General features: G+C 38.3%; 2 protein-coding genes across 4 annotated transcripts in view; both read left to right on the plus strand.

Annotated features, from left to right (window-relative positions):
• Nucleotides 1–4,426, plus strand: part of zfyve28 (zinc finger, FYVE domain containing 28) — a 29,245-nt gene extending 24,819 nt beyond the window's left edge. For 2 of the 3 annotated variants that reach the window (XM_015048099.1, XM_015048101.1), the window contains 5 exons: nucleotides 553–716; nucleotides 798–914; nucleotides 1,646–1,750; nucleotides 1,858–1,961; nucleotides 3,086–4,426. In XM_015048099.1, the coding sequence (XP_014903585.1) occupies nucleotides 553–716; nucleotides 798–914; nucleotides 1,646–1,750; nucleotides 1,858–1,961; nucleotides 3,086–3,217 (622 nt within the window). In that variant the 3' untranslated portion in view covers nucleotides 3,218–4,426. The remainder of the gene's footprint in view (nucleotides 1–552; nucleotides 717–797; nucleotides 915–1,645; nucleotides 1,751–1,857; nucleotides 1,962–3,085) is intronic. The other variant, XM_015048100.1, reaches the window with a different exon arrangement.
• A 4,096-nt stretch (nucleotides 4,427–8,522) lies between these two features.
• LOC106956959 (fibroblast growth factor receptor-like 1) overlaps nucleotides 8,523–25,211 on the plus strand; it is a 46,108-nt gene continuing 29,419 nt past the window's right edge. The window contains exons 1-2 of the mRNA XM_015048098.1: nucleotides 8,523–8,841; nucleotides 9,564–9,653. Coding sequence (XP_014903584.1) covers nucleotides 9,569–9,653 — 85 coding nt within the window. The 5' untranslated portion in view covers nucleotides 8,523–8,841; nucleotides 9,564–9,568. The remainder of the gene's footprint in view (nucleotides 8,842–9,563; nucleotides 9,654–25,211) is intronic.

The raw sequence follows: 25,211 nt of genomic DNA on the forward strand, positions 1-25,211 counted from the left end.
AATAAATCTAAAATGCAACAACACAACATTCCTTCAGTGCATTTAGTGTAATTATTTGTAGATTGATTGAATGATTGTTGCTTTAACTGATTCATAAATTAATAACAAAAGTTACTTATTATCAGATTTTTTAATTTATTTACAGAATTTGAACTGAGAGGAGTTTTTACAAAGATTTATTTATTTTAAATGTAGTTGTATATATTTTTTTACATGTCTAGTAACTACTCTAGTAATTAAAACTACTCTAGTTTTAATTACTACTCTAAATATATTTTTCTGTTAGCAAATTGAATTTTTTTAACTGTGAATACTCCAGTTAATGATTAACCAATTACGAAATTAGTTGAAGATCATTTCAGTAATTGATTAATCTGATTAATCATGATTCATTGATTAATCGTTTCAGCCCTAAATCAGTTTCAGTCGCCAATTGAAGCTATAAATGTCAAAGTTCAGTGTCTTTGGGGTTTCGGACGCAGTAACAGCAAAGTTTATGCAGGATCAGATCATTCTTCAGATTAAAAAGTTAATTTTGCATTTCTTGTTCAGCCCCGTCAGCAGCCTGACTCCGAGCTCAGGGACTTCGGAGGACCTGGACCAGCAGGAGATCAGGCTGGCCCTGCAGGACTCCAGGGTTGCAGCGAGGAGCAAGATCCGCTCCCGGTTCCACAGCAGCAGTGACCTCATCCACCGTCTCTTCGTTTGCATATCAGGTGAAGTTCCTCCCTCTCTGAGCGGCAGCGGCACGAGCCTCCGGGTCGTACATGATGCATCGATGTTTCTGTGTGATGCAGGCGTCGCCGATCAGCTGCAGACCAACTACGCCAGCGACCTGCGAAGCATCCTGAAGACTCTCTTCGAAGTAATGGCGACAAAGTGCGAGCAAGGAGACAACGATAAGCAAAAGAAGGGTGAGGAATGGATTAATATTTTACATTCAGTGCCATGGAGGAAAACGTGTTTGGATATTAAAGATGGGGGAAAGGAAACTTTGGAAAAGTGCTTAATTTCTGTATAAAGTTTTTGAAAGTGCTGGATATTCAAACTGCACAGTTTTGTAATAAAGTTCTCAAAAATCCAAAATCAAAATTGGAAAATATTATTTGCAGTTGAAACCAGATATTTTCATATGCTTAATAAAAAGAGATATTTTTTTCTTGCTGTCTGAAGCTAAATCAGACCAAACATTTCTTGTTTTAGGTTGGTTAGATTTACTAACATCATTTCTATTTGCTAAATGCCAGAAAACTTTGTGAGAGCAACATTTAGAGATTGTTTTGGTTATTTTTATCCTTTTTCCCAAAGGAGTACATTGGTCTAGTTTCTAGTGCAAATATCTTCGTACACTTAAAAAGACGAAACTAACTTACAAGTACATTTTCAGCAAGATATAAGAGCTTCGTCTTGTTATAAGTGAAATAATCTGCCAGTGTAACTAGAACTTGTTTTTATTAAGGAATTGTTAACTTAAAACAAGCTCCTAAATCTTGCTGAAAAGATACTTTTAAGTTATCTTGTACTAAGGTATTTGCACTGAAACTGGACAAAAAATACTTGGTAAGATGTAGTGTTTTTGCAGTGTAGGCCTTCTCAATCATGAACTAAGTGCAGCTGTTTAAAACGTGTCCCCTGTGATGCCCAGTAGGCCCCGTTCTGCGCAGTGCGGTGCTGGAGGATTGTGCTCTCTGTCAGGAAACTATTTCTTCATCAGAACTGGCAGCCAAAGCCCGGGAGGGACAGTTCGAAGGTCAGCAGATCCACAAACTATAAGCGTCGCTGTCGGCGCGCTCCTCTTCGTCTTCCTCTCAGCTGGTGGCGTTTCTGCTGCACGTTTTCTCTTCCTTTCCCCTGCAGATCCTCCAGACTGGGTCCCCGACGACGCCTGCAACTCCTGCATTGCCTGCAAGGCTCCCTTCACCGTCATTCGCAGGAAGCATCACTGTAGGAGCTGTGGAAAGGTTAGGACTTCCTGTTAGCTCCCTAGCTAACGTGTAGCTTAATGTTCCCAAGCAGGGCCCCCAAGTAGCATTAGCTTCTGGACACGATCTTCCTTTCCAAACCCAAAATATTTGTTTTTTAAAATAAATGGGTTTTTTTCTCACTTTTATTCACTATTCAGTTATTATTACATTCGTTTAGCATAAATGCTACCTCATGCATTCTGATTTTAGTTGGGAGGGTTTTGCACAAAAAAGTTATTTTGACTTATATTTTTAAAATGTGACCTATAATGCTTCTTTGACAAGGTTAGGATAGGTCTATGGCCTATACAAACATATTTATTATTATTTTGCACAAAATTATTCTTAGACAATGAGATTATAGTCTTGACTTATTTTCAGAATGAGCTGTTTTAGGTCATCTGTCACTTTAAATAGAAGTAAGCTGCTACAGGCCACGCCCCCAACTCAACTGACACATGAAAATGGCTGCAAACAAATGAGCAATTACACAACCGTACATCTTTGAAAATCAGAAGTGGAGCCTCCTGCACAACCAACAAGAATCCAGCAGGTGTTTTCTGGATGACAAGTCAACAACAAAACACTTGTCTTTTCCAGCAGCCATTGGAAAAAAGTTTCATAAGCTTTACGTTGAAAGAACACGATTTGGAAAAATGTTTCTTTTGCCTAATTTTATTATCCTGTAATTATTTATATGAATTGTTTTACTGTAACGTATTATTTAATGATGAAACCTGCAGACCAGACATTCTGGAGCTTAGCTTGGGTTGCTAGGTAATGGAGCTGTGCTTGCCTGGGGTTGCTAGGTAACGGGGATGGGCTTGGCTGGGGTTGCTAGGTAACGAACTCCGGAGGTTTCTGGAACGGCTCATTTTCCAGATACTAAAATCAGATTAACTCATTGCCAGAAACCAGATGGATGTTTTTTTCTTTTATGTAATGATTCAGATATAGATTAACTTTCTCGTAATAAAAAATGATTAAAATATGTATTAGATAAATTTTTTTATTTATTTTTCCATTTTTTTCCTCACCTTCCTTCCAGTTTTGCAGCGCCCTCCTGTGGCCACCACTGTGAAAAACACTGGCTCAACATTTCACTCTCTCTCTCTCCTCAGATCTTCTGCTCCCGCTGCTCGTCCCACTCGGCTCCGCTGCCGCGGTACGGCCAGGTGAAGCCCGTCCGGGTCTGCACCCACTGCTACATGTTTCATGTCACGCCTTTCTACAGCGACAAGCCCGCCATCTGATCCCAGGTCAGAACCAAAAAGCACACCGTCTGCTCCAAGAGCATAATATGCAACGGACAGATTCACTCCACAGTGCTCCAGAGAAACCTTAAAGGTCATGATTGTAGTCGCTGACCTCAGCCGCAGGGAGCGGAGAGTCCAGGCGAGAACCTCGGGTCTGATTGTAGGAACGCCGAGGCGTCAGCAGAACTGGAGGTCCAGACGCTCTGCAGTCTGCTCCACAGAATCAGAACACTTTTCCCTTCTGCAGGTGTGAATAATGAAGCTTCCTGTTTACTTCTGTGAGCTTCCCACATCTGTCCCGGTACCGGCGCTCCAACAGAACTCAGATCAGTGGAGCTGGGCGAGACAGCTTGAAAATTTAATCTCAGATCTCAATTTTTTTTCCCCTAAATGATAAATAAATGTTTTTATTTCAATCATCTCTTCTGCAAGCTGTACGACAGAATGTCAGAGCCAGGCTACAAAATGTTTTTAAATTATGAGAATTATATAATGTTAGCAGAATAATGACAATTTTACCAAAAGAGCATCTTGAAATTACAGGAAAATACATTTTAATGAGAAAAAAACACTTCTATTTATCAGGATCAGTTTGTTGTTCGAAATAGAAACATTAATTTCAAAGTCCTGCTACTGACAATAATTTAATGCTGACATGTTAAAAAAATTCATTATTTTCATATCTAAAACCGATACTAAAGTATAACTTCACTTAATTGTTTCTTTTCATGCCAGAGTTTTCATTAAATTACAACTTGATCCTTCTAAAATTACATCTTTATTCTAGTAATACTTCAACTTTATTGTTGTACGACTTTATTCTGGTAATTTTATGACCTTAATTTTAAATGAAACTGTAGCCTGGCCCTAATATTTCATCGTAGAGTTGAACTGAATTCAAAATCCAAATAAAAAGAAGCTTTAAAATGCGCTTATCAAACAAGATGGCCGCCCTGGCTCATCTCTGAACTATAGAAACCCCAGGAACGCATTGGTAAAAAAAAAATCCAGATTTCCCAAAAAATAAATCTTCAGAAGCCAAAAATCGGATTAATCGATCAAATCGATTTGTCGCCCAGCCTTACGGGTCGGATCAGACGAATGTAAGTCAAACCAACATGTAAATAATGATTCTGTCTGCAAGCAATGGAGCCACCAAACAAACTCAGCAGGCTGAAACTGAAACACAGGAATCTTTTGATATGAGCTTTGTGAGGAGTTTGGTCTTTTCTAACGTGATGAATGTCTGTGTTTGGGAGACGAGGTCTGGATCGAAACTTAGCTTCGAGTTTGCTGCACTGAGAAAAAACATAAAGTCTTACCGAGTATTTTGGACTAGTATGGACCGAGTATTTCTATAAGAGCTTGTTTTAAGTCAGTAATTCCTTAATATTGATGAAAAATAATAGATCCAGTAGGAGATTGTTTCACTTAAAACATGGGAAAATGTCTTGTTATGAATTAAATAATCTGCCAGTAGTACTAGGCAAGGCAAGGCAAGGCAATTTTATTTATATAGCACCTTTCAGTCAAAGACAATTCAAAGTGCTTTTACAGAGAAACAATACCAATCAGACAAGAAACACACAAAAAAAAAAAAAATAATTCAAGAATAGGCAACTTCAAATAGAAATGTTTTTAACCTTGTTTTAAATAAACTCAAAGTTGGGGCAGATTTGCAGTGAGCCGGAAGCTTATTCCAGAGGGCTGGAGCATAAAAACTAAAAGCTGCTTCCCCGTATTTTGTTCTAACTCTCGGAACGACTAATAGGTTTGACTCAGTTGATCTTAAAGGTCTGTGAGGTATGTAGGGCTGGAGTAGATCCGTAATATAATCTGGGGTTTTGTTGTGTAGAGTTTTATACACCAATAAAGAGATTTTAAATTCTATTCTTTTAGCAACTGGGAGCCAATGCAACGATCTCAGAACTGGACTGATATGTTGATCTCTTTTTGTTTTAGTCAGGACTCTTGCAGCTGCAAGACTAGAACTTTTTCATCACTAGTAAGGAATTATTGACTTAAAACAAACTCTTACATCTTGCAGAAAAGCTGCTTCTAAATTACTTGATGTCTTTTTTTTACATGTACTAAGATATTTGCGATTAGGGCCGCTGAGGACTGACAGAAAAACTGAGGAGTACATTTCCGAGAAAAAGCAGAAATTCTGAGATTAATTTCAGTAATCTTATAAAAAAAAATTACACATTTCTTAGTTGAAAAGTTGGAAATTATCTAGAAAATAAAATCAATTTCTGAGATTAATCTCAGTAATTTTTTTACGAAAAAAACCTCAGAAGTTTCAGTTTGAAATGTCAAACATTTTCTGTGAAAAACGCTGAAATTTCTGAGTTTGAAAAGTTAAAATTGGCTTAAAAAATGTCAGTAATTTCAGAAATTAAGCTCAAAATTTCAGAATTTGTCTTTGAAATTTACTCCTCCTCCTTTTTTCATTTTTATTTATTGTAGAACGTTGGCCCTGATATGCAGTGGGATATTTGCAGTAGGAACTCGACCAAAAATCCTCGGTAGGATTTTGTGTTTTTGCAGTGCATCCCTTCACTAAGGTCAACCTTTGACCTTTTGGAGCTCAAACTCTCAGGTGTAGCCTTGCAGGATTACAGGGCTGCCCATCTTTCTTCACTTCCTCATCGCTTTATTGGTGCAATATTGTTGACTGCGACGCTTCTGCACACGATGAAACAGACCTCTGATATTTTGGTTGCAGACATTTTTCTTTCAGAAACATTTGTGTTCAAAATAACAGCAAAATAAAAACTAATTCTGGTATAAATTATACTAAAAATTTACTGTGAAATGTAACAGAGTAAAATAAACCAACAGACACAACAGTAGTAACATGCAAAGCTGATTATTCTGAATGTTAGCAGCAGGTTGTAGTCGGTTGAAATAGTTTTAATAAAAGTTCATTTTATGAAGAAAAATGTCAAAGAAAATGAAATTATTCACTGATTGAAATCTTTGAGCGGCGTCCAGTTTTCAGATTTTTTTGGGCTTGATTAAAGAAATTATTCTTGCTTATAAAAGCAAGATTTGGGTCACTTTTTTTCTTTAATAAAATAAATCATTGCTGATTTGGGTGTGTCAAAGTCAACTTTTCAGTAAAAGTAAAAGTGGTTCTACATATTAGAAAAATTTGGTCATAAAAATATTAATTCTTTGTGTTTTACTCAACATTTTCCATTGCAAATTAATTCACCAATAATTCAAACCTTATTAAAAATAAAAAGTTTAAAGAATAAATTTGTATCTTTCTTTGAACAGCAGTTGGGGGCCCACAAAAAAGTAGCCCAAGGCCAGAAATGGCCCCTGAGCCACACTTTGAACACCCCTGGAGTATACTACATTAAATATTCCTCAATTTCTGTAAAAAATTTATAAAATTTTCATTTTTGATTCATAGTAGGGCAGTAATCCTAATGGATTTGCATGTATGGAAATTTTAAACACTGCTGTTGTTTTGGACACATTTCTGTTTTGGTAACAATAAAAATCAGACGTTTTTCTGAGAAAAGACGCTAATTTGAGCCTCCAGTTAACACTAAGGAGAAGTTTTTAATTCGTCCGTTCTGCTCTGACATGAAGCAGCTTCTCAGGCTTTAAATGTTCAGAATCACCCTGCGACCCTCATTGCATCTAAAAACACACAAACTTAACTCTGAAACACTATTTTTTCTTTTATAAAGAATGCAGATAACATGGAACTGTTATTACTATGATGTAAAGAAAAGGAATCATGCAGTAGTGAAGAGTGGGATATTCTGTTATTTTTATTATTATTTCAGAGCTTTGTCTTATTTTGTAAAACTCTTAATTCATTTCCATAAGAGCTGTGTAAAATATTCAACAGATAAATAATGTTATATAGTTTTAAATGGGATGTATATTGAAATAAATAACTTTTCTGTTTGATCGTGTTGTCATGATTCCTCATTTGATGCAGCTGAAGGTGAGACATATGTATAAATTATAAATTGATATTAGGATTTTAGAAAACATTTAGAAAAAATAAGACTGATTTGGAATAAATCTGAGATATTTTACATCAATTTTCACTGTATTTTTTTTTTTTTTTAAGTATTTGAAAGACTTGACATCTCCAAATTAAACTCATGGAGATGGAAAATTAACGGTCGTTTGTTAATCTGCGGTCAATCTGATAATCTGCCAGCAGGGGGCAGCGCATTCTAGTATTTTGAGGCGGGGGTTGGCGTATCGGAGATGTAAATATTTTCTACTCTGTGTTTACTGTAATGTAAATCTGTTCTGTGTAACCTGTACTTAAGGCTTAATGTTTTAATATAAAGAGCACTGAAAGATGAACAGCGAGATGGACAGAAATGCCTCGTTGGTTTTGTTGTTCCGTAGACACGATATGTCACCGCGTCCGCCATATTAGAGGCAAGCTCTCCTTAGAAATCAACACAAGACAGATGAGAAACTATTAATAAAAAAATACTACTGTTTTTTATGCAAATTTTTATGTATTATATTTACATGCGATGATACAAGTTCATTTTGGGATTTTATTGAGCTTTTAGTTATGGAAATTAAGCTGTATTTATTTCAGCTATTTTGTTTAAATGTGAATTAACCAGCAGTGGTGGACAGAGTTCTCAAAAATTTAACACAAGTAAACATAATGATCCAAAAAATGACTAAAAGAAACATTTCATAAAAAGACTACTCACATGCTGAGCAATCAAAATTTCAGTCATTTAATATTTAAAAATCTTGTATTTTAAAGACCAAAATGAAAATAATTCATATAAATAATTATAAAACAATGAAATTAGGCAAAAACAAATATATTTTTTTTTCGAATCAGGTTCTTTCAATATAAAGCTTATGAAACTGTAACAAAAACTGGAAGTATGTATTGTGTGGTGAATTTTTGGTTGTTTATTCAATGACTCTACTCACAGTGGGTAGCGTATCCAGAAATATTACTCAAGTAAAAGTAACGTTACTGCATAATAAAATTACTCAAGTAAAAGCAAAAAAGAGCTGTATTGTAAAAACTACTCTTTAAAGTATTATTTCCCCAAAGATCTACTCAAGCTAATGTAATTGAGTAAATGTAGGTAGTTACTACCCTTCTTAGTTAATTAATGGTTGTAAAACTTTAACATTTTGTTAATAATAGTAATAAAGCTCTGTGTGTTGCAACGAAGCTGCCACTCCCAATATGGCGGCGACGTTGACGTACGGTCGGACGGTTTTACGGACTGTGATTGGCCAGACTGCGGGCTGTGATTGGCCCGCCGCTGAAACTGTGAGAGAGTCAACAAGTCTTCGCTCCCTGAACTCCACAACAGTCAGTCTGTCCAGGAGAAGTGTGGACTGTACAACGGACCGGACTAGCGCTGGTTTTCCTCTCAGCTATCACGCTTTTTCGGGCTGTGTTTACTGTGTTTTGTCGCCGTTTTCCAACCTACCGCCTGACAGTCCGTTATTAACCCGCCGCAGGCAGCCATGCTGCGCTGTTAGCGGACAGCGGACCGCTGTCAGCTTTATTCATGGACTCAGCGCGAAGTTCAGCTGAAAGAGTTTCTGTCTGGGGACTGCTGCAAGGCTGACCTCCTACACTCACTAACGAGGTATGTTATATTGCCACAAAAACGTAAATACATGAAAACCCCCATAATGTTGCAGGATACACCTAAAATATTCATGCAATGCTTTATATTTGTTATTTTAAAATGAAATTCTGGTTCATTTGTGCTGTTTTTGTAAGGATGATGTCAGTTAAATACACAAACAAAGAGTGTATTTTAGTGGCATGAACATGTTTATACACGCTGGTAGAATCGTGATTATTTTAATGAATGGAATATACTGCTAAAACGCAAAATCTTACCAAATATTTCTGGCCTTATTTAGTGCAAATATAGTGTTACCCTTGACTTACGACTAAACTAACTTAGAAATAACTTTTCAGCAATACATAGGAGCTCAGTTATTCTCTAATCTTTATGAAATAGTACTAGTTCCATTGCAAGATTATTTCACTTATAACATGTAAAAATTGTCTGGTTATAAGTGTGATAATCTGCCAGGAGAGCTATACTTTTTAAATCAACATTAGGAAATGATTGATTTAAAACAAATTCATATCATGCTGACAATGGACTTATAGGCTAGTTTTGTCTTATTTTAAATGCACTAAGGTATTTTCAGTAAAGTCTAGACAGAAATACTTGGTAAGAGCTTGTGTTTTTGTAGTGTAATCATTGCATAAGAGCTAATAGTGCTTTTTTAATGATATCTTTCACCAAGATTATTAATCTCAGAGCTGCACATGTGTTTTTTCCTGGTTTAGGGACTATGAATCTGTGTTTGGACAGTATGGACGTCATGAAGATTGTGCTGCTCATCTTTGAGACCATGTTGCTGACCGACTGTGTGAGAGGTAAGGGGGCTAACTCACAAATGCTCTGAATGTTTTTAAAAGCAAGTTGCAAATGTCCTCGTCATTAAGCAGCTTCACTGACTGGTTTCCTGTCAGTGTGAAGAAAGTTTCGCTTGTGCTTTCTCCCCCCTGAGCAGCCAGGGACGGAAAAAGTTCAAGAGTTTAAAAAAAATAAATAAACAAAAAAATAAAAATTCTAAGCAGAGCCCAAAGTCAACATGGACGGAGGGAGGGAGAGGGGGCCCTGGCTTGGCCCTGACCTGAGCTTAACTGCAGCGTAACTAAACAAATACCATCCATCAGCTTCCCGGGTGAAAGAACAGAGTCCAGCCCTGCGAAGGCTGCAGACATGCTGCTTCACATCAGGCGGCTTTACTCTGAAACACAGAGCAGACTGGAACTCTCCGGTCCAACTGTTTCATGGTGCCACTGTCAAACTGTTGCTTTGTGAGCGACTAACCTCTCTGGCATGAGTCAAAGCTGAAAATGCCCTCCTGATGAGAGGAAAACCAAATGCCTGGCACTACGGAAGGAAACATTTAATCTACTTATTATTAATTGTCCATAAATGATTTATTTTATTAAAATGAGTTCCAATCTATTAATTAAACATCGGCTTACTTTCTATTGGTGTTGTAATTTGGCCGCCATCCAGCAGGGGGCACCTCTGGTAACTCTGAATCGTAGCCGTTTGATACAGAACAAAGATGGCGGCCGTTGTTCTGGTAGTTCGTCATACTTGTAGCACAAAACATCACGATGTAAAAGTTAGTTTGTCATACACGTTGTTATTAACAACTGTAAGAGATCCGGAGTTAGCGGCTAGCTAGTCAGACCATCATCAAGGAGCAGGGAGGCGAGTTTTATACGGGGCGTGTTAAGTATTTCACGGCAGCTGTAGCTAGGGCCTGCACAACAAAATATGTAGATTCATCTAGTTATCATATAAAACGATTTATTGACTTATTTTTGTCGTATCTTTGCGCGTACGCTGAACTGACAGCACCTCTAAATGTCGCGGACTTCTAAATGCGCTTGCGCTCTACTCACTGCACGTATGCTGCGCTGCAGCGTAGAGAACAGAACGCCGAGGCAGAAATCAATCAATCAATAAAATTTTATTTGTATAGCACATTTCAGCAGCAAGACATTTCAAAGTGCTTTAGGTCATAACAAACACAAAAACACAAAGTCATGCAACATAGAATCAACAATCAAAACATTACATTAAGTCAAGTGCCATCACTAAACTTGTAATTGATTGCTTTTCAAATACAACTCTAAACAGGTAGGTTTTTAGTCGAGATTTAAAGGCATTCAGTGTTTCAGCTGTTTTACAGTTTTCTGGAAGTTTGTTCCAAATTTGTGGTGCATGGAAGCTGAATGCTGCTTCTCCTCGTTTGGTTCTGGTTCTGGACATACAGAGCAGAAAGAGAAACGGCCCAAACAGAGTCCAGTGTTTGTTGAAAATTTACTGTGTTCAGTTCTGTTTTTAAATATAACTATTCAGTGAGCTCCTTGAGTTGTCACCTTATAGCGACTTCAGCTTCTCATTCAAAAATTACTGATGTGCTATGAAGTTGATGCGGATAGGAGGGCATAACGGGCCAATTCATAACATGATGGGAGAAAAAACATGGCGCCAGTCCGCACGGTTGATTTTGAGGGCTGTTGTGAGTTAATGGCTTTAATGGAGCGAAGTTTTAACATTCCTTAAAGAGCAACAACAGACTTCTTCTGTATGAACATCTGTCTGTTAATTTATTTGTGTTCAACATATTTTATTCTTTTCATCTTTTATTTTACTATAAAACAACCCAAAAAGCTCCTTATTTGTTATACGTAATCAGCTTAATAATGTGAGAAAGCTGCAGTTTTCCTGTTTATTCAGTCAGTATTTAATACAGCTGACACGAAATGTAAAAACATGTTTGTTTTTACTGCAAAAACAAAATATTACTCAGTATTTCTGGCCTAATTTTTGTACATTTGAAATAAGAGAAAACAAACTTACAAGTAACTTTTCAGCAAGATATAGGATCTTGTTTTAGGTCAATAATTCCTTAATATTGATGAAAAAGTATTTTCATCAATACTTTTGATGAAAAAGTGATAAATGTCTTCACTTAAGACATTTATCCCACTGTAAGTCAATTATAAGTCAAATAATCTGCCAGTTAATATTAGTGAATTATTAACTTAAAACAAGCTCATGTATCTTGGTGAAAAGTTACTTATAAGTTAGTTTTTTATTTTTAATGTACAAGAATCTGGACAAAATGCTTGGTAAGATTTTGTGTATTTACAGTTTTTAAATTCAGCATTTAGGTTATGAAAAAATGGTCGGCCGTATTGATACTAGAGAAAAGTTAGGTTTTAAGAAAATGGCCGCTCATCAATTAATCGCTAGTCGATCGATAAGATCAATCAGCTTTAGATTAACTCATTAATTGATGACTTACATCCTGGTGCATGCTCCCTCCAGCTTCAGTGTGTCGGCATTAACTGAACGGGTGCCTGATAGGTGCAGCACCTGCATGTGGTGGACTTGCAGCAGAGATTGGAGATTGTCTGCAGACAATACTTCATTCACAGCCTGGCAGCCGGGCTTGCACGGCACAACTGAATCAAAAGTAAACAACTCCAAATCAGATTACACCGGCAATTTTCCATGTTTACAGATGAACATATGTCTGAAAAGCCGGTGACATGGCGGATGGAGCAGTTTAGTAGGGCAGCCTGCTGTTTTCTGGAAGCGGCTGCAGATGCTGAAACAGATGCACACGAGGCGGAGATGTGGTTAGCACATGATAAGTTATAAACCGTAAATATGTGACAGTTCCTCCAGAAGAGCCAAATGATACACAGAGTTCTGTGTTGCAGTCCCAAAGCAACAGCTGGACTGCAAACTTTATAGTGAAGGAGAGGCAAGGGAAGCTGTAAAACCGTCACCATAAAAATCTTAACAGTGTATGAGAACGTCTCTGACGGACCTGAATGAATTTACACTGCAAAAACACAAAATCTTACCAACTATTTTAGTCTAGTTTCTAGTGCAGATATCTTAATACACTTGAAGTAAGGAAAAACTAACTTAGAAGTAACTTTTCAGCAAGATGTAGGAGCTTGTTTTAAGTAAATAATTCCTTAATATTGATGAAAAAAGTACAAGTTACACTGGCAGATCACTTCATTTATAACATAATGGAACCTTAACCATGGAATATTGACTTGAAATGAACTCATGTATCTTGCTGAAAAGTTACTTCTAAGTTGGTTGTGTCGTATTTCAAGTGTGCTAAAAATTAGACCACAATACTTATGTCTTTTGCATTGTATAAAGAGCATCCGCACTGCAAAAACTCAAACGCTTACCAAGTATTTTTGGTCTAATTTTAGTACAAATATCTTTTTAGACTTGAGATTAGAAAAAAATAACTTTATAAGTAACTTGTAAGTAAATAATTCCTTAATTTATGAAAAACATCACTTTTAACAAAACATTTTTCCAATGTTATAAATGAAATAATCTACATTTTCATTAAAAAGTAGACCAAAATTACTATGTAAGATTTTGTGTTTTTGCAGTGTATAAAGAACACCCTGCGTGTGAGACCATAAAAACCTCCAGAAATTTTGTTTTCCTGCTGATAGCTGAGTGTATTGGTACCTGGTAGGACTCAGGCCTGTTGCTGTCAGTCATCAGGAGACATCTGACACAAGAGCCCTGCCCTCATACCACAGGGAGTCCCGACACACACACACACACACACACACACACACACACACACACACACACACACACACACTGGGCCCCTCTCCCTTTTTACTGTTGCAGCTCTGGGATTGGCTGCTCTAATTCCCTCCGCCCCCTTCATGCAGCTGGAGAAGGTGGCCAGTGATGCGTCCCAGCAGAACCAGTAATGTGGTGACAGTCTCAGGGACTGGTGGGCTGCACTCAGTGAAGAATGCAGCCTAAACATATATTTAGAATAATAAAAGGATATAGTAGGCATGTGTCCGTGAAGGTGACCAAAACAGTATTTATTAGCTAGAATGACACCTTCAAACACTTTGATTACACACATAATTTACCTATTTATTAAATGATTAATTTAATTGATCATGATTAATCAACAATTGAAATAACTAATTTGGTAATCGATTAATCTTAGAGCTTAGAGACTCAAAAAAAAATAACATTTGCTGAAATAACAACACACTCAGAGCAGTAATTAAGCTAAAATCTGCTAAAACATATGTACATTTTGCATTTAGATAAAAAACCACTTTGTTTGTTAAAATGTTCAACCCATAACTGCTGATATATGGTAGTTTTAGTTTCACTTTGTTCAAATTCTTAAAAAAAAAAAAAAGAAGATCCTGTTAAGCAAACTTTTTCTTCATTTAAACGACTTTTTTTCTTGTATTTTTTCAGGTAAAATTGCATCTTTATTCTAATATTATTACTGCCTTCTGATAATTAAGACTGGTCCTAATACCCTGCCACACACTGAAAACATTTTCAGTCATTCATAATTTATTCTTTCCAAAAGAAAGCAAGAAAAAAACCCAATTAAAATTGTATCTAGTATGAAAAAATGTGATCTTTTTTAGCCAAATCGCCCAAAGAGCAATCAGCCCGAACAACAGCAGACTTACTAACACCTATTTATTGGTTTTCCGTCTAAGTTACGTTTGGTGTTTCTCTCCTTTTTCATCGCTATAAAAATAAACTCCCAGAATGCATTTGGCTGGACGTATGGAGACGGCCTGTTTTCCACCAGGTCCGGCTAACTAATGAATTACTCACAAACAGGCCGGCGCTTTTGTTGTCTTCGATTCCTTGTTGTTTTCTGTGAGAGTTGGAGCCCTGAAAACTCGTTTGTGGAAAGTTTACATTTTATAGGCAGTTACATCACCCAACAATCAGGTACAGTGAGATAAACGCGGTGCCAGGGCCTCTAAACTCTCAGAGCTGTTTGGCTCGCTCGCAGTTTTCCATTTCCTTTCAGCATAATGAGGCTGTTTCTCTGCAACAATAAGCCCAGAAGACCTCTTATTTTTTAAATAGCTCATGAAGAGTAAGACGGTGGAGGCTCTATTAAATATACAAAGTGATTTTTTTTTCTTCTTCTAGCAGCTTAGAGGTTCTGAAACAAAACCAAAATTTAGCTCCTTTCATTTCATCAGGCTCTGATTTTGATGTCTCTATGCCTTCCACCAAACTTTCCTGCCTCCCTTCTACAACACAACTCAATCTTTTCTCCTGCTCTTTGCTGTGTTTCCTCTGGTTTATTACCAGCATTAAGCCAGAGGAAGTGGGTTAAGTTAATGTGCTGTCGTTAAAACAAGGCATGACTGACCTTTACTCCCACCCAGCCTCTCTCAGCTCCATACTCCCCGAGAACAATGGCTGGATTATTGTGTGTGCTGGTCCCCCACATTGGACAAAGCAGCAGTAATTAATTTAAGCAACTTCTGACCCTCGTATTTACCATCAATTAGCAGACGGAGAGAAGGGCATGTGTGCGTGAGAAGAACTGTTGAGGGAGAATGAGCAAGATGCAAATTTTATTAAAAGTGTCCAATTATGCTTCCTGGGACAGGTTAGGATAGGACAAAGTGTGTTCATTGCATTTATTGCACAAAATCGTTCTTAGATAATGAGCCACTTGTTTGGTTCATTCCAGTTTGTTTGGAAAGGTCTGAAAGAGTAATCAAGCTTTAATGCAAACCAGAGAATCAAACTCTGGTCCACCTACAAACCTTGGAAGTGAACTCCGGTGCAGTTTGAATGCATATGTGAACAGAGACCACTCTAAAAGGAAGAAGTGGGCTACGGCGTAGAGCATTCTGGGTAAATGCAACAAAACAAACGCAAGAGTCTAGCGCCAGCAGGAGAAATGACTCGTCGTCTTTTTCCAAAGACAAAAAAGAAATCCTACAGTCTGACGCCACTCCTCCATTTTTGTTTTCATTTTCTGAAGACTCGTGTCTTCTTCGGAGGTTTCTGTCATTTCCTTCAGTTCCTGGTTCTTGGTGCAGCGCCACCACAGGCAAGGAGGGGAACAGGTTTTTTGTTTAAATTGTTTGATGCAGTTCAGTGTGAAAATGATTCACAACAGATAAAAATGTAACAAATGTTGAAACTTTGGTCTGAATCTACTGGACTATCAGGTGTAAAAACTCCTTTAGACTGGTCCGTTATGCCTGCTTTTAGCTCCTTTTAGAATAAGCAAATAAGCTGCTGCTAGCCACACCCACCAGGTCAGTGTTTACACTCGCAATTGAAAATGGCTGCTAACAGATGTGCAGTTATACATTACACATTGGTAGAGCAAGTTGTTTCTGGGTGGGAAGACAGCAACAAAACACTCGTCTTTTGCAGCAGCCATTGTACGGCGCATAAAACCAACCGACCAAACATTCTGGAGCTCAGCTGGGGTTGCTAGGTAACGGGCAGTTCCTGCTGATTTGTGTCTTAATATTCAGGAGGTTTTAAAAGGGTTCATTTTCCAGACACCAAAAAACATTAAGTTAGTGCCAAAAAGCAGCTGGTGTTTTTTAAAGAGCTTGGGATGTTTTTAGAAGCAGTTTAGACTCAAATGGAAGTGCAAAATATGAATATTGCATAATGGTCCCATTTAAGCCTGCTGAAATTAGCCTGAGAAGAATGAGACGTCCTGTAAAAGAAAGCTCAGTAGGCTCTCACTCCACCTCCCTCTCCTCCTAACCAGGTGGAAATAATATTCCTCACGCTCCGATCCTTCTGGAATAACGTTTCCGCAGCTGCAACAACCCATGTTGCCATCTTTCAACGCTCTGTCAGTGCAGAGGAAACATTTGGAGCGAGGAATGTGTCAGACTTCACCCCAGTGAGGGGACAGAAAGGAAAAGATCAGTAGTCATAATGGAGGTCAGTGTGTGTGTTTGCTTTAGCTGGGTCATAAAGTCCCAGAGAGCCGCGCTCTCTCCTCGTTCACCACGTTTAACGAGCTTTTCAATTAACATTCATGTGGAATTTCAACATGTTGCTGTCTGCAGTTTTTGCTCTCAGCTGGATGACTTTTTTTTAAGAAACCCCATGCATCTCTTTGTTTATGTGTGTAGGTAGGGGTGGGGGGAGACTCATTAGCTTGTTTGGGTAGTTGCCTCTGGGCGTGTTTTCAGACCACACACACTCTTCCTGCCCGGCTGAATGGAATCACGATCTGTTAAATAAAATTCCCGTTTGCTCCCACTAACCTCCAGGAACGCTTCGCAGCCATTACCATTCAGATGATAATTGACTTTGAGCCTTTCTCAAGCCCGACTCGCTCCATTTAGCAGACCTATGAATACCAGATTGTGGTTAATTGACAGCTGCTTGGTGTTAAAGAGCGTCGGTCCTGGTTGGACCTTACAAGTGGCCTTTTCAGTAACATGTCAGACCCACAGTGGGATGCGTTTGTCTCATTTCTCCCATTTTTTTGGAGACGCTTCCCACCCTCCTCCACAGCTGTTCACTCGGTCACTGTGGAATGATCAGATTCCAACTTCTGCTCCCGTTCATTCCTCCGCAGGAAAACAGTTTATACTTTTTCTGTATATTTAAGCTCTCTGACTTATAATTCAGATCATGAGGTTTTATGTGCTGCAGGAACCTAAAAACCTTTGTTAATGTGGGCTCAATCCACACCAGGAAGCTTCATCTCCACTGATCAGTATTTATTAGTCACGTTAAGTTTGTGGAAGTGGATACATAGTTCCCACTAGTCTGAACCGGATGCGATCCGTGCCATTTTGGTAGGCTAGCGCCAAAATGGCAGGCTTTGCTGTGCCTTTGTCTTGACCACTGTGCAAGAGAAAAGCTTTGTAACCAACGTACAAACTCTTCATATGAATATCAAGGCTCTGGTGACTGGCAGAGTAAATACATGTAGTAGCTTGCAGATAAAAGCTACATTAGCTAAGCTAATTTAGCTAGTTCTGCAACTATATCACTGCTGGTTATCTTAGTGTCACACAGAGATGGGTAAAGTACTCAAACATTTCAGTCGAGTAATAGTTTAAATATTTATAAGTTAGAAATGAGACAAGAGCTAGCTCTAAGCTGGTGGCTTGTTTACTGTTGTCATAGCAACGCCATAGCATCTGTCATGACAGGCTCAGTACCTACCAAGATGGCTGTCAGCTACAAAGTTGACGTCACATGACAGTTATGTACTGCTCATGATGATAATAGTGACAATGTTTTCTTTTATATTTGAACATCGTAAACTGGACGATAAAGCATCTATAGTGTTTTTTCCCGGTGTGAAATCAAAAATGGTTTGGAAATGTTGAACGTTTTCCGTTTTTTCTTCTCCCATATTCTTGTTTTGTTTTTGGAGGCAACATTTTTTTTTTATGAACTCCTGAGAGCGCGGTAAACCTCTGATGAAAGATAAACCTTTCCATCTTAGATAACTTTCAGAAACGTATCTACTTCTTCAGAAAATGTGCTTTGTACTCTGTAGGAATAGTCTTTCAATGTTGCAATCTTCATTAAATTGCCAGAAATAAGACGTGATTGTGAACATAATACTTGATTAGATGTAACTAATTTGCTAGATAAATAAATATACAGAATCTTGTTTGTTTAGATGCCTGATGAAAGTTGCTCCATGGGAATCTTGATACAGATTATGTATATTAAACACAGCTTTTAAACAGTTGTTGACTTTTTCTGTTGTTTTTGACTTCATAATGTGAAAAAGTCTTTGCTTCTTTCATGCGATAATGACCCTGACTGCGGATCGGACTGAGCAGGTTCGGACACGCTCAGGACTTGTTGTTGTAATCTTGGTGAATAAAAGCTGATTTAAGCTGCGGCAGCTCCTCCAGTGTGAGGAAAACCTGCCGCAGCCTGCTGAACTAGCGCTGCAGACTTATCAGAAGTCCAATCGGGCCGCCTGGATGGACCTGTTGGATATCAGTTGAGGATGAAGTTTCTGTCTCTGTTTGTCTGCGCGCCATCAGACCCCTCATTGTTTTGCTTCCGTTCGGCATTCAGACGACGGCGCCTCGCTTTTTCACAGGCTTATGAAAGTTTTGTCTCTTTTCTTCTTCTGTTGCCTTTCTCCGGAGCCTTGACAAAACCATCACACACCAACCGGCGCTCCTGTTTGGGAGTTGAAAGGTTGATTGAATGTTATGGTGGTGGCAACAGCGATGGCTGGCTGGGCTTGAAGAAAGTCGAGCCAGGGGATAACGAGCTCTGAATGAGCCTCCGACCCCCCGTCCCACATCCTCTCAGTTTTCCTCCCACTGAATCCTGTGAGACCCCACATGGCTCTGTGGCTCTAGATCCTCCATTTTGTTTCTCATTAAGGATGTTTTCACCCTAATAGTGTGGTAGTTTCAGTTTGATTGGGACAAATTGCAACATTTGTTACATTTTCAGCTGGTGCGATTCCCTTTCATGCTCTACTGTGTCAAACAAACCAAACTTTTTTAAAAAAAACAGTTCCCCCCCTCAGCTGTGGTGGCGCTGCATCATCAGCAAACGACACAAAAACCTCTGAAGAAGACACTCAGCGCAACTTAGTCCTTCACGAAATGTAAACAAGAATGAGTGGCATCAGATTTTAGCGGTTGTAGGATTTATCTTTTGTAGCCGGTAAAAGACCAAGAGCCGTTTCTACCGCTGGCGTTACACTCAAGTGTTTGTTTTGGTTGTATTTACCCAGAATGCCCTGCACTATTTTCCTCTTCCTGCTTTTGTAATAGACAAAATCATTCTTAGCTCCGTTCAGAATGAGCTGTTTCAGGGCCTCTTGTTGGCCACGCCCCTTAACTCAACCTTTACACTCGCATGTGAAAATGGCTGAAAAAAGATGCGCAATCGTATATCTTTGTATACTTCTGCTTTTCCATCTTTGAAAAGCAGAAGTGGAGCCTCCTGCACAATCAACAGTGATGCAGGAAGTTGTGTCTGGATGTTAAAGTCAGCATAAAAACACTTGTCTTTTGCATAAAGCGGTAAAACCAGCTGATCAAACGTGCTGGGGCTCCGCTTGGGTTGCTAGGTAACAGGGCTGCACTTGACTGGGGTTGCTAGGTAACGATGCAGTGCCTGTTGAATGTAACTTAAAAATCAAGTGGTTTTTGAAAAGACTCATTTTCCAGGCAACAAAATACATTAACTTGCCAAGAAACAATGGGTGTTTTGTTAAGGGCTTGAGTTGTTTTTAGATGGAGTAGAAACCCAAATTAAACCGTGCAAAATGTGAATTTGTCATAATGCGTTCCATTTAATAAGTTCTGATTCCATCTGAATTGCTCCTGCAAAAGTGGAGAAATACAAAATGAAGAGAGGTAAGGAAGGAAAAACCATTCCGGGGCGTAATCCGTCATATTTTACAGCGGAGCTACTGAAATACCAGACTGAAACCTTGCATCACGCTCTGAAACTGATATGATTTCCTCACCATGCACGGCTGGAGTCAGTGTGCAGACTGCGTGCATGCAGAGCTGATCCATGCGTTTCTTTTACAAATGAGTATTTGTTCAATTGGCTCTTATTGTTTGGTTTGTTTTCAGTCATGCATGATGCATTATGCGAGGAATTCCCGACAGTTCGTCTGCACAGACTGGAGTATGTAAACAAGCTGTTTGTTGAAGGAGATTTCAGAAGATGAATCCAGTTTTTTGGGGGGCTGCGGACTTTAGGTGCGGACTGGTAGAGTTATTTGCTTTGCTGCAGACTAATATTTTCCAGTGATTGGATCGCTGGGTTCTAGCAGCGCTTCTGTTCTGTCCATCAGCCGGCTCCTCCTCTGCTGGACGTCTACATTAAAGGACTGTACAACCCGGCCGGACAGAAGTTGAGCAGACAGACGGATCGCGGGCCGTGACCTCCGCCGAGGCGGACTGGAGAGCACTGAACAAATTGTCGCTGTGAAAGGGCGAGTAGCACACCATAACGACAGGCTCAACAGCTCCATGATGACAGATTGATTTCAGACAATATTCCTGGATTGTTAAGAGGCCCCATTGCTGTCAGTGGGAGCTTTTCCCAGTTCCTCCCCCCACCTTCGCTTGTCTCGCCTCGTCTCTCCCCCCGTTCTGCCCTCCGTCTCGTCTCTGGCTCTTTCTTTTCCTCTCTGACTCCTCTCCTCCTGTCTCTGTCTGAATTGCTTCATTCTGCCAAAACAGTTCTGCTACATGTCAGTCTGTCACTGCGGCAGCCTGAAAAGACCTTGTCGACAACGGTGCCGGTGTGAAACGCTCTCCAGCGTTTTCTCCTGATCACCGGCGTCATCGTCAGTGAAAAGTTCCTGTCCTGATGGGCGATTAGTTGATTCTCGATGTACAACTGGCTTTTGAAGGCTTCGTTTTGTGAGAATCTGGGTTTTTCATTCACCAATTAATTTTCTAGGTTTCCATAGATCAGAATATCAACACAAAATAATTAGAGAATAAAACGTTAACAACCAAAATAAAGTCATAATATAATAAGAATAGTTGTAATAATTCAAAGGTAAAATCATAATTATCAAAGATTAAAGTGTTATTATCAACAGAATAAAGACGTAATAATACAAGGACAAAGCTTTAATACTATCAGAATAAAGTTGTAGTAATAGGATAGTCACACAACAATAAAGTTGTAATAATACGTGAATAAAACATTAAGATTAACAGAATAAATCTGTAAAAATACCAGAATAAAGTCATAATTTTAGGAGAACTCCAACAAAATTTTACAAAAATTAAAATGAGAAATATTGAGCATCTTGTGCTCAATATTGAAGTGATATTGAAGTTAGATGTGAAGTTATACTTTGGTTTCGGTTTTACAGTTAAGGAAATATTTCATCTCTTAACACATAAGCATCAGTTTATCATCCATCGCAGGACAATTGAATTTATTTAGAAGAAAGAATCACAGACAGAGCTGGTCACATCAGATTTTCTCATTAAATTCTCTTTTTATGAGACAGTTTTCTTTTTTCTGCTAATATTATGACTATATTCTCGCAATTAAACAAGAATTCTCATAACCTCGTCCTGATACTCCGACGTACAAATCACAGAAATACTTTTTTTGTCATTTGTAATTTTTTTTTCAGATAAGAAAACAAAACAAAAAAAATAATGGGATCTGGTCTGAATAAATGAAAAATGTTATTTTTAAGATTCCTGTAGGCAGTGGGATTTAAAAAGAGGCCAGAACAGACAGAGACTTGGATGAGCCGCTCAGAGCTGCTTCCAAACATCCTTGTTTACATCCGGCGTCATTCCGTCACGGTGCACAATGAGACAGATGCAGGTTGGACACTTTTATTCCCCCAAACTGTGGAATGCAGCAAAGTTTGAGGAGGAAGGCGCCGGTGGGGCCTGGATACACCTAGCTGTTGACTTTCAAAAGACACTGAAGCAGCAAAAACACAGTAAAGATTTGGTGGGGTCGGATCTCATTTTTTCCCAGCTTTTCACATTTCCTAACACTTTAAATCGCTGACATTTCATAACATACACATGATTATTCAGCATTTTTGGAAGAACGTTAGCCCCGTTTATACCTCCAATGTTTAGTTTATTGTGTTCAAGTGAAAGTAAGCAGCATGGTGAGATCCAAAGAGCAGCCAGTGGAAGTTCGCCCTGGGAGCAGACTGCAAGATGCTAAAAGAAGCTTCTGAATACAACAAAATGTCAAGTCAAGATTATTAGTGTTGACCCTTTACGTCACGTTCTCCATGTCTCGGCCCGCTCCGCCATGATGGACGTCAAAACAACCAGCGCTCCTCTAAAGCTAGTCTAAAAACAGACATCTGGTAGCCTAATGTCGCTTTTATTTAGCTTATTTCACATTAAAAATTATTACAGGGTGCTGCACGGTCGACTGCAGAAAAAGATAAGGATACAAACCAAACTTGTCATTTTAACTTTTAATGAGGAGGAAAAATACAGCGATGGATAGCAGCTGTTAATCATAATGACTGGCAGCCCTCGGTGTAGCCGCAGATTTACAGCGAACACTATTTGTACGGTAAGGTTAAGGTTCATATACTTTATAAGTAAGTTTGATTAGAAATATGTCTTTATAGAGGATGTACAGTCTAACCATTAGTAACCATGGAGACAGTGCCGCGCTGTCATTTAGCATGTTTGAGGAAAAACTGGTTAGCATCTTGTCTTCTGAATGTCTTGAAAGGCTGCTCCGGGGAACGCAGTTTATGACGTTGTGATATGAATCGTGGTGTGAATTCAGGAAAAGTAGGTAATTTGATCAACACATCAGGAGGGAGGAGGTACGGGTCGGTTTCTTTCTTTATTTTTTTAAGGTTTGTTTTCTAGTGGCCTTTATTTGAAAGTCGGAGGACAAGAAAGTAGGTAATGAGAAGGTGTGGGAAGAAATGCGGCAAAGGTCACCAGGCTGGGAATCGAACCTGCAACGGCTGCTTCAAGGACTAAGGCCTCCTTATTATGTGGGCTGTGCTTAACCCCCGCGCCAAAGCCAAAACTGTACAAAAATACACACATTTTATGCATTTACTTTTTGCGTTTGCAAGAAACCTCCTTTGTCTGTAGATCTCGTATTCCCAAAACTCCTCAAGAGGATTTTCAGCTCCACCCAGTCAGTTATATTTTTCTATTAAAAAAAATCTCTTAAGCACATTTTGCTATCCAAATATTAATTTATTAATTAAAAAATATTGCTTCTGTTGCAGATTTGTTACAAATGATCAAGAGCACACTGAATGAATGCTATGTCATTGCATTTTAGGCAATATAATATTTATTTTCTTATTTAAAAAGGTATTAAATTGTTTATATGCAGTCTTTAATGTATTTGAAATATTGTATGAAAAATGATTAAGTAGTTAAATCTTTATTTTACACAAACATTCTGCAGAATGTGCCAATTTTTACCCGATTAATCATCAAAATAGTCGATTAATCATCAGGATAATCAATTAATCATCAGAATCAATTTCTAAAGCAATCATCAGTTGTAGTCTGAAATGTAAGAAACTCCTCACAGCTGAAGTGGAGGAGTACGATTGTTACACACCACCCTGTTTACCACCAAGTGGTCGGCTGGTCGTGAAACAAATTAGGCGGCCAGTAATAAACAGGTGCTGGTCGGTGTCGCTGAGACTGAGAGAAGGTCTGTTGGAGTGTGTCATGTGGCTGAAGCTGAGTCTGAGCCAGGAGTCGGGGTGTGAGATTGTTGGGATTCCTGGTTTCTGCCGCCTGGGCCGCCCTAATCCCCCTCTCTGTAGGAGCTGCATGTTATTGGAGGCCTCTCTGCCATCTTAGCCTGATCTCCTCACACCCACGGCCCGCGTTTCTGCCTCCTTGGCCTGGTTTTGTTTCTCTCCCTCCACTGGTTGGCCTTCCTCTGTCCTGATAAGTGTCTCTGAGCACACACTCAGCCCCGTGTTTGCACCAGGCCTTAGCCTAATGGAGTGAGATAAAGCGACTAGAGGGCCACTCGGGGTGAGTTCTTTGAGATAGCATGAGTCTGGGTCAGCTTACACTCTGTTTGCTCACATTTAGGATATTTTATTGATTTATAACATTTCACAATGAACAGGTTTTGTATTGAAAGTAGGACTGAAACAGTTACTCCTGATTAATCGCTTACTGAAACAATCATCAACAAATTTAGCAATCGATTAATCGTTGATTGGATTCTAGAGACTCCAAAATATGTTATTTGTTGGAAAAACACTTTCAAAGAAGTAATTAAGCCAAAACTGCAAAATACACATGGTATTTTATTGATTTATATTTTATTCCCTGTTGTATTAAAAGTAGGGCTGAAGCAATTAATTAGATTAATTGATCATTAATTGGACTGTACACACTAAAGTATGCCATTTGTTGAAAAAAAAAACTCTCAAAGCTGTAACTAAGTCAAAACTGTGTAAAATATACATTATATTTTATTGATTTATATTTCATTTACTGTTATATTGAAATGAATCAGATTAATCATGATTAATCAATTATTAAAACAATCATCAACTACTTTAGTAAATGATTAATTGTTATTTGGAATATATAGACTCTAAAATGTGCATTTGTTCAAACACAACACTCTCAAAGCAGCGATTAGGTCAAAACTGTCCAAAATATATTCTTCATTTTAGATAAAAACCTTCTTTAAAAATGTGTTTTACCCAGATCTCCTCAAGTGTCATAGTTTTAGCTTCACCTGGCTCAACTTTGGTGAAAAAAAGAATAAAAATCTATTTTGTTTAGGTAATGAAGTATTTTATTACTTAAACTTTTTAGCTATAAAATGTGTATTTTCTTATTAAAAAAAGAATTTAATTATTTGTTCTTATTCAACTTTTAATGTATTGTTAATGTTGAATAAAAAGGCTTAAGTAGGTATCTGCACAATGTGTCAATTAAAAAAAAAAAAACTGATTAATCGATTACTCTAATGATTAATCGTCAGAATAATCAACTACTAAATTCATCTTTGGTTGTCCTAGTTGAATCTTTTCTTTGTTAATAGGTAATATCATTTGAAATTTGAATTGTCTTGTTTTCTGCAGTGTAGCAGGTTTAAAG

The sequence above is a fragment of the Poecilia latipinna genome, unplaced genomic scaffold (assembly GCF_001443285.1).
Source record: "Poecilia latipinna isolate Pla-1442-1.1 unplaced genomic scaffold, P_latipinna-1.0 Scaffold860, whole genome shotgun sequence".
NCBI classification, from domain to species: domain Eukaryota; kingdom Metazoa; phylum Chordata; class Actinopteri; order Cyprinodontiformes; family Poeciliidae; genus Poecilia; species Poecilia latipinna.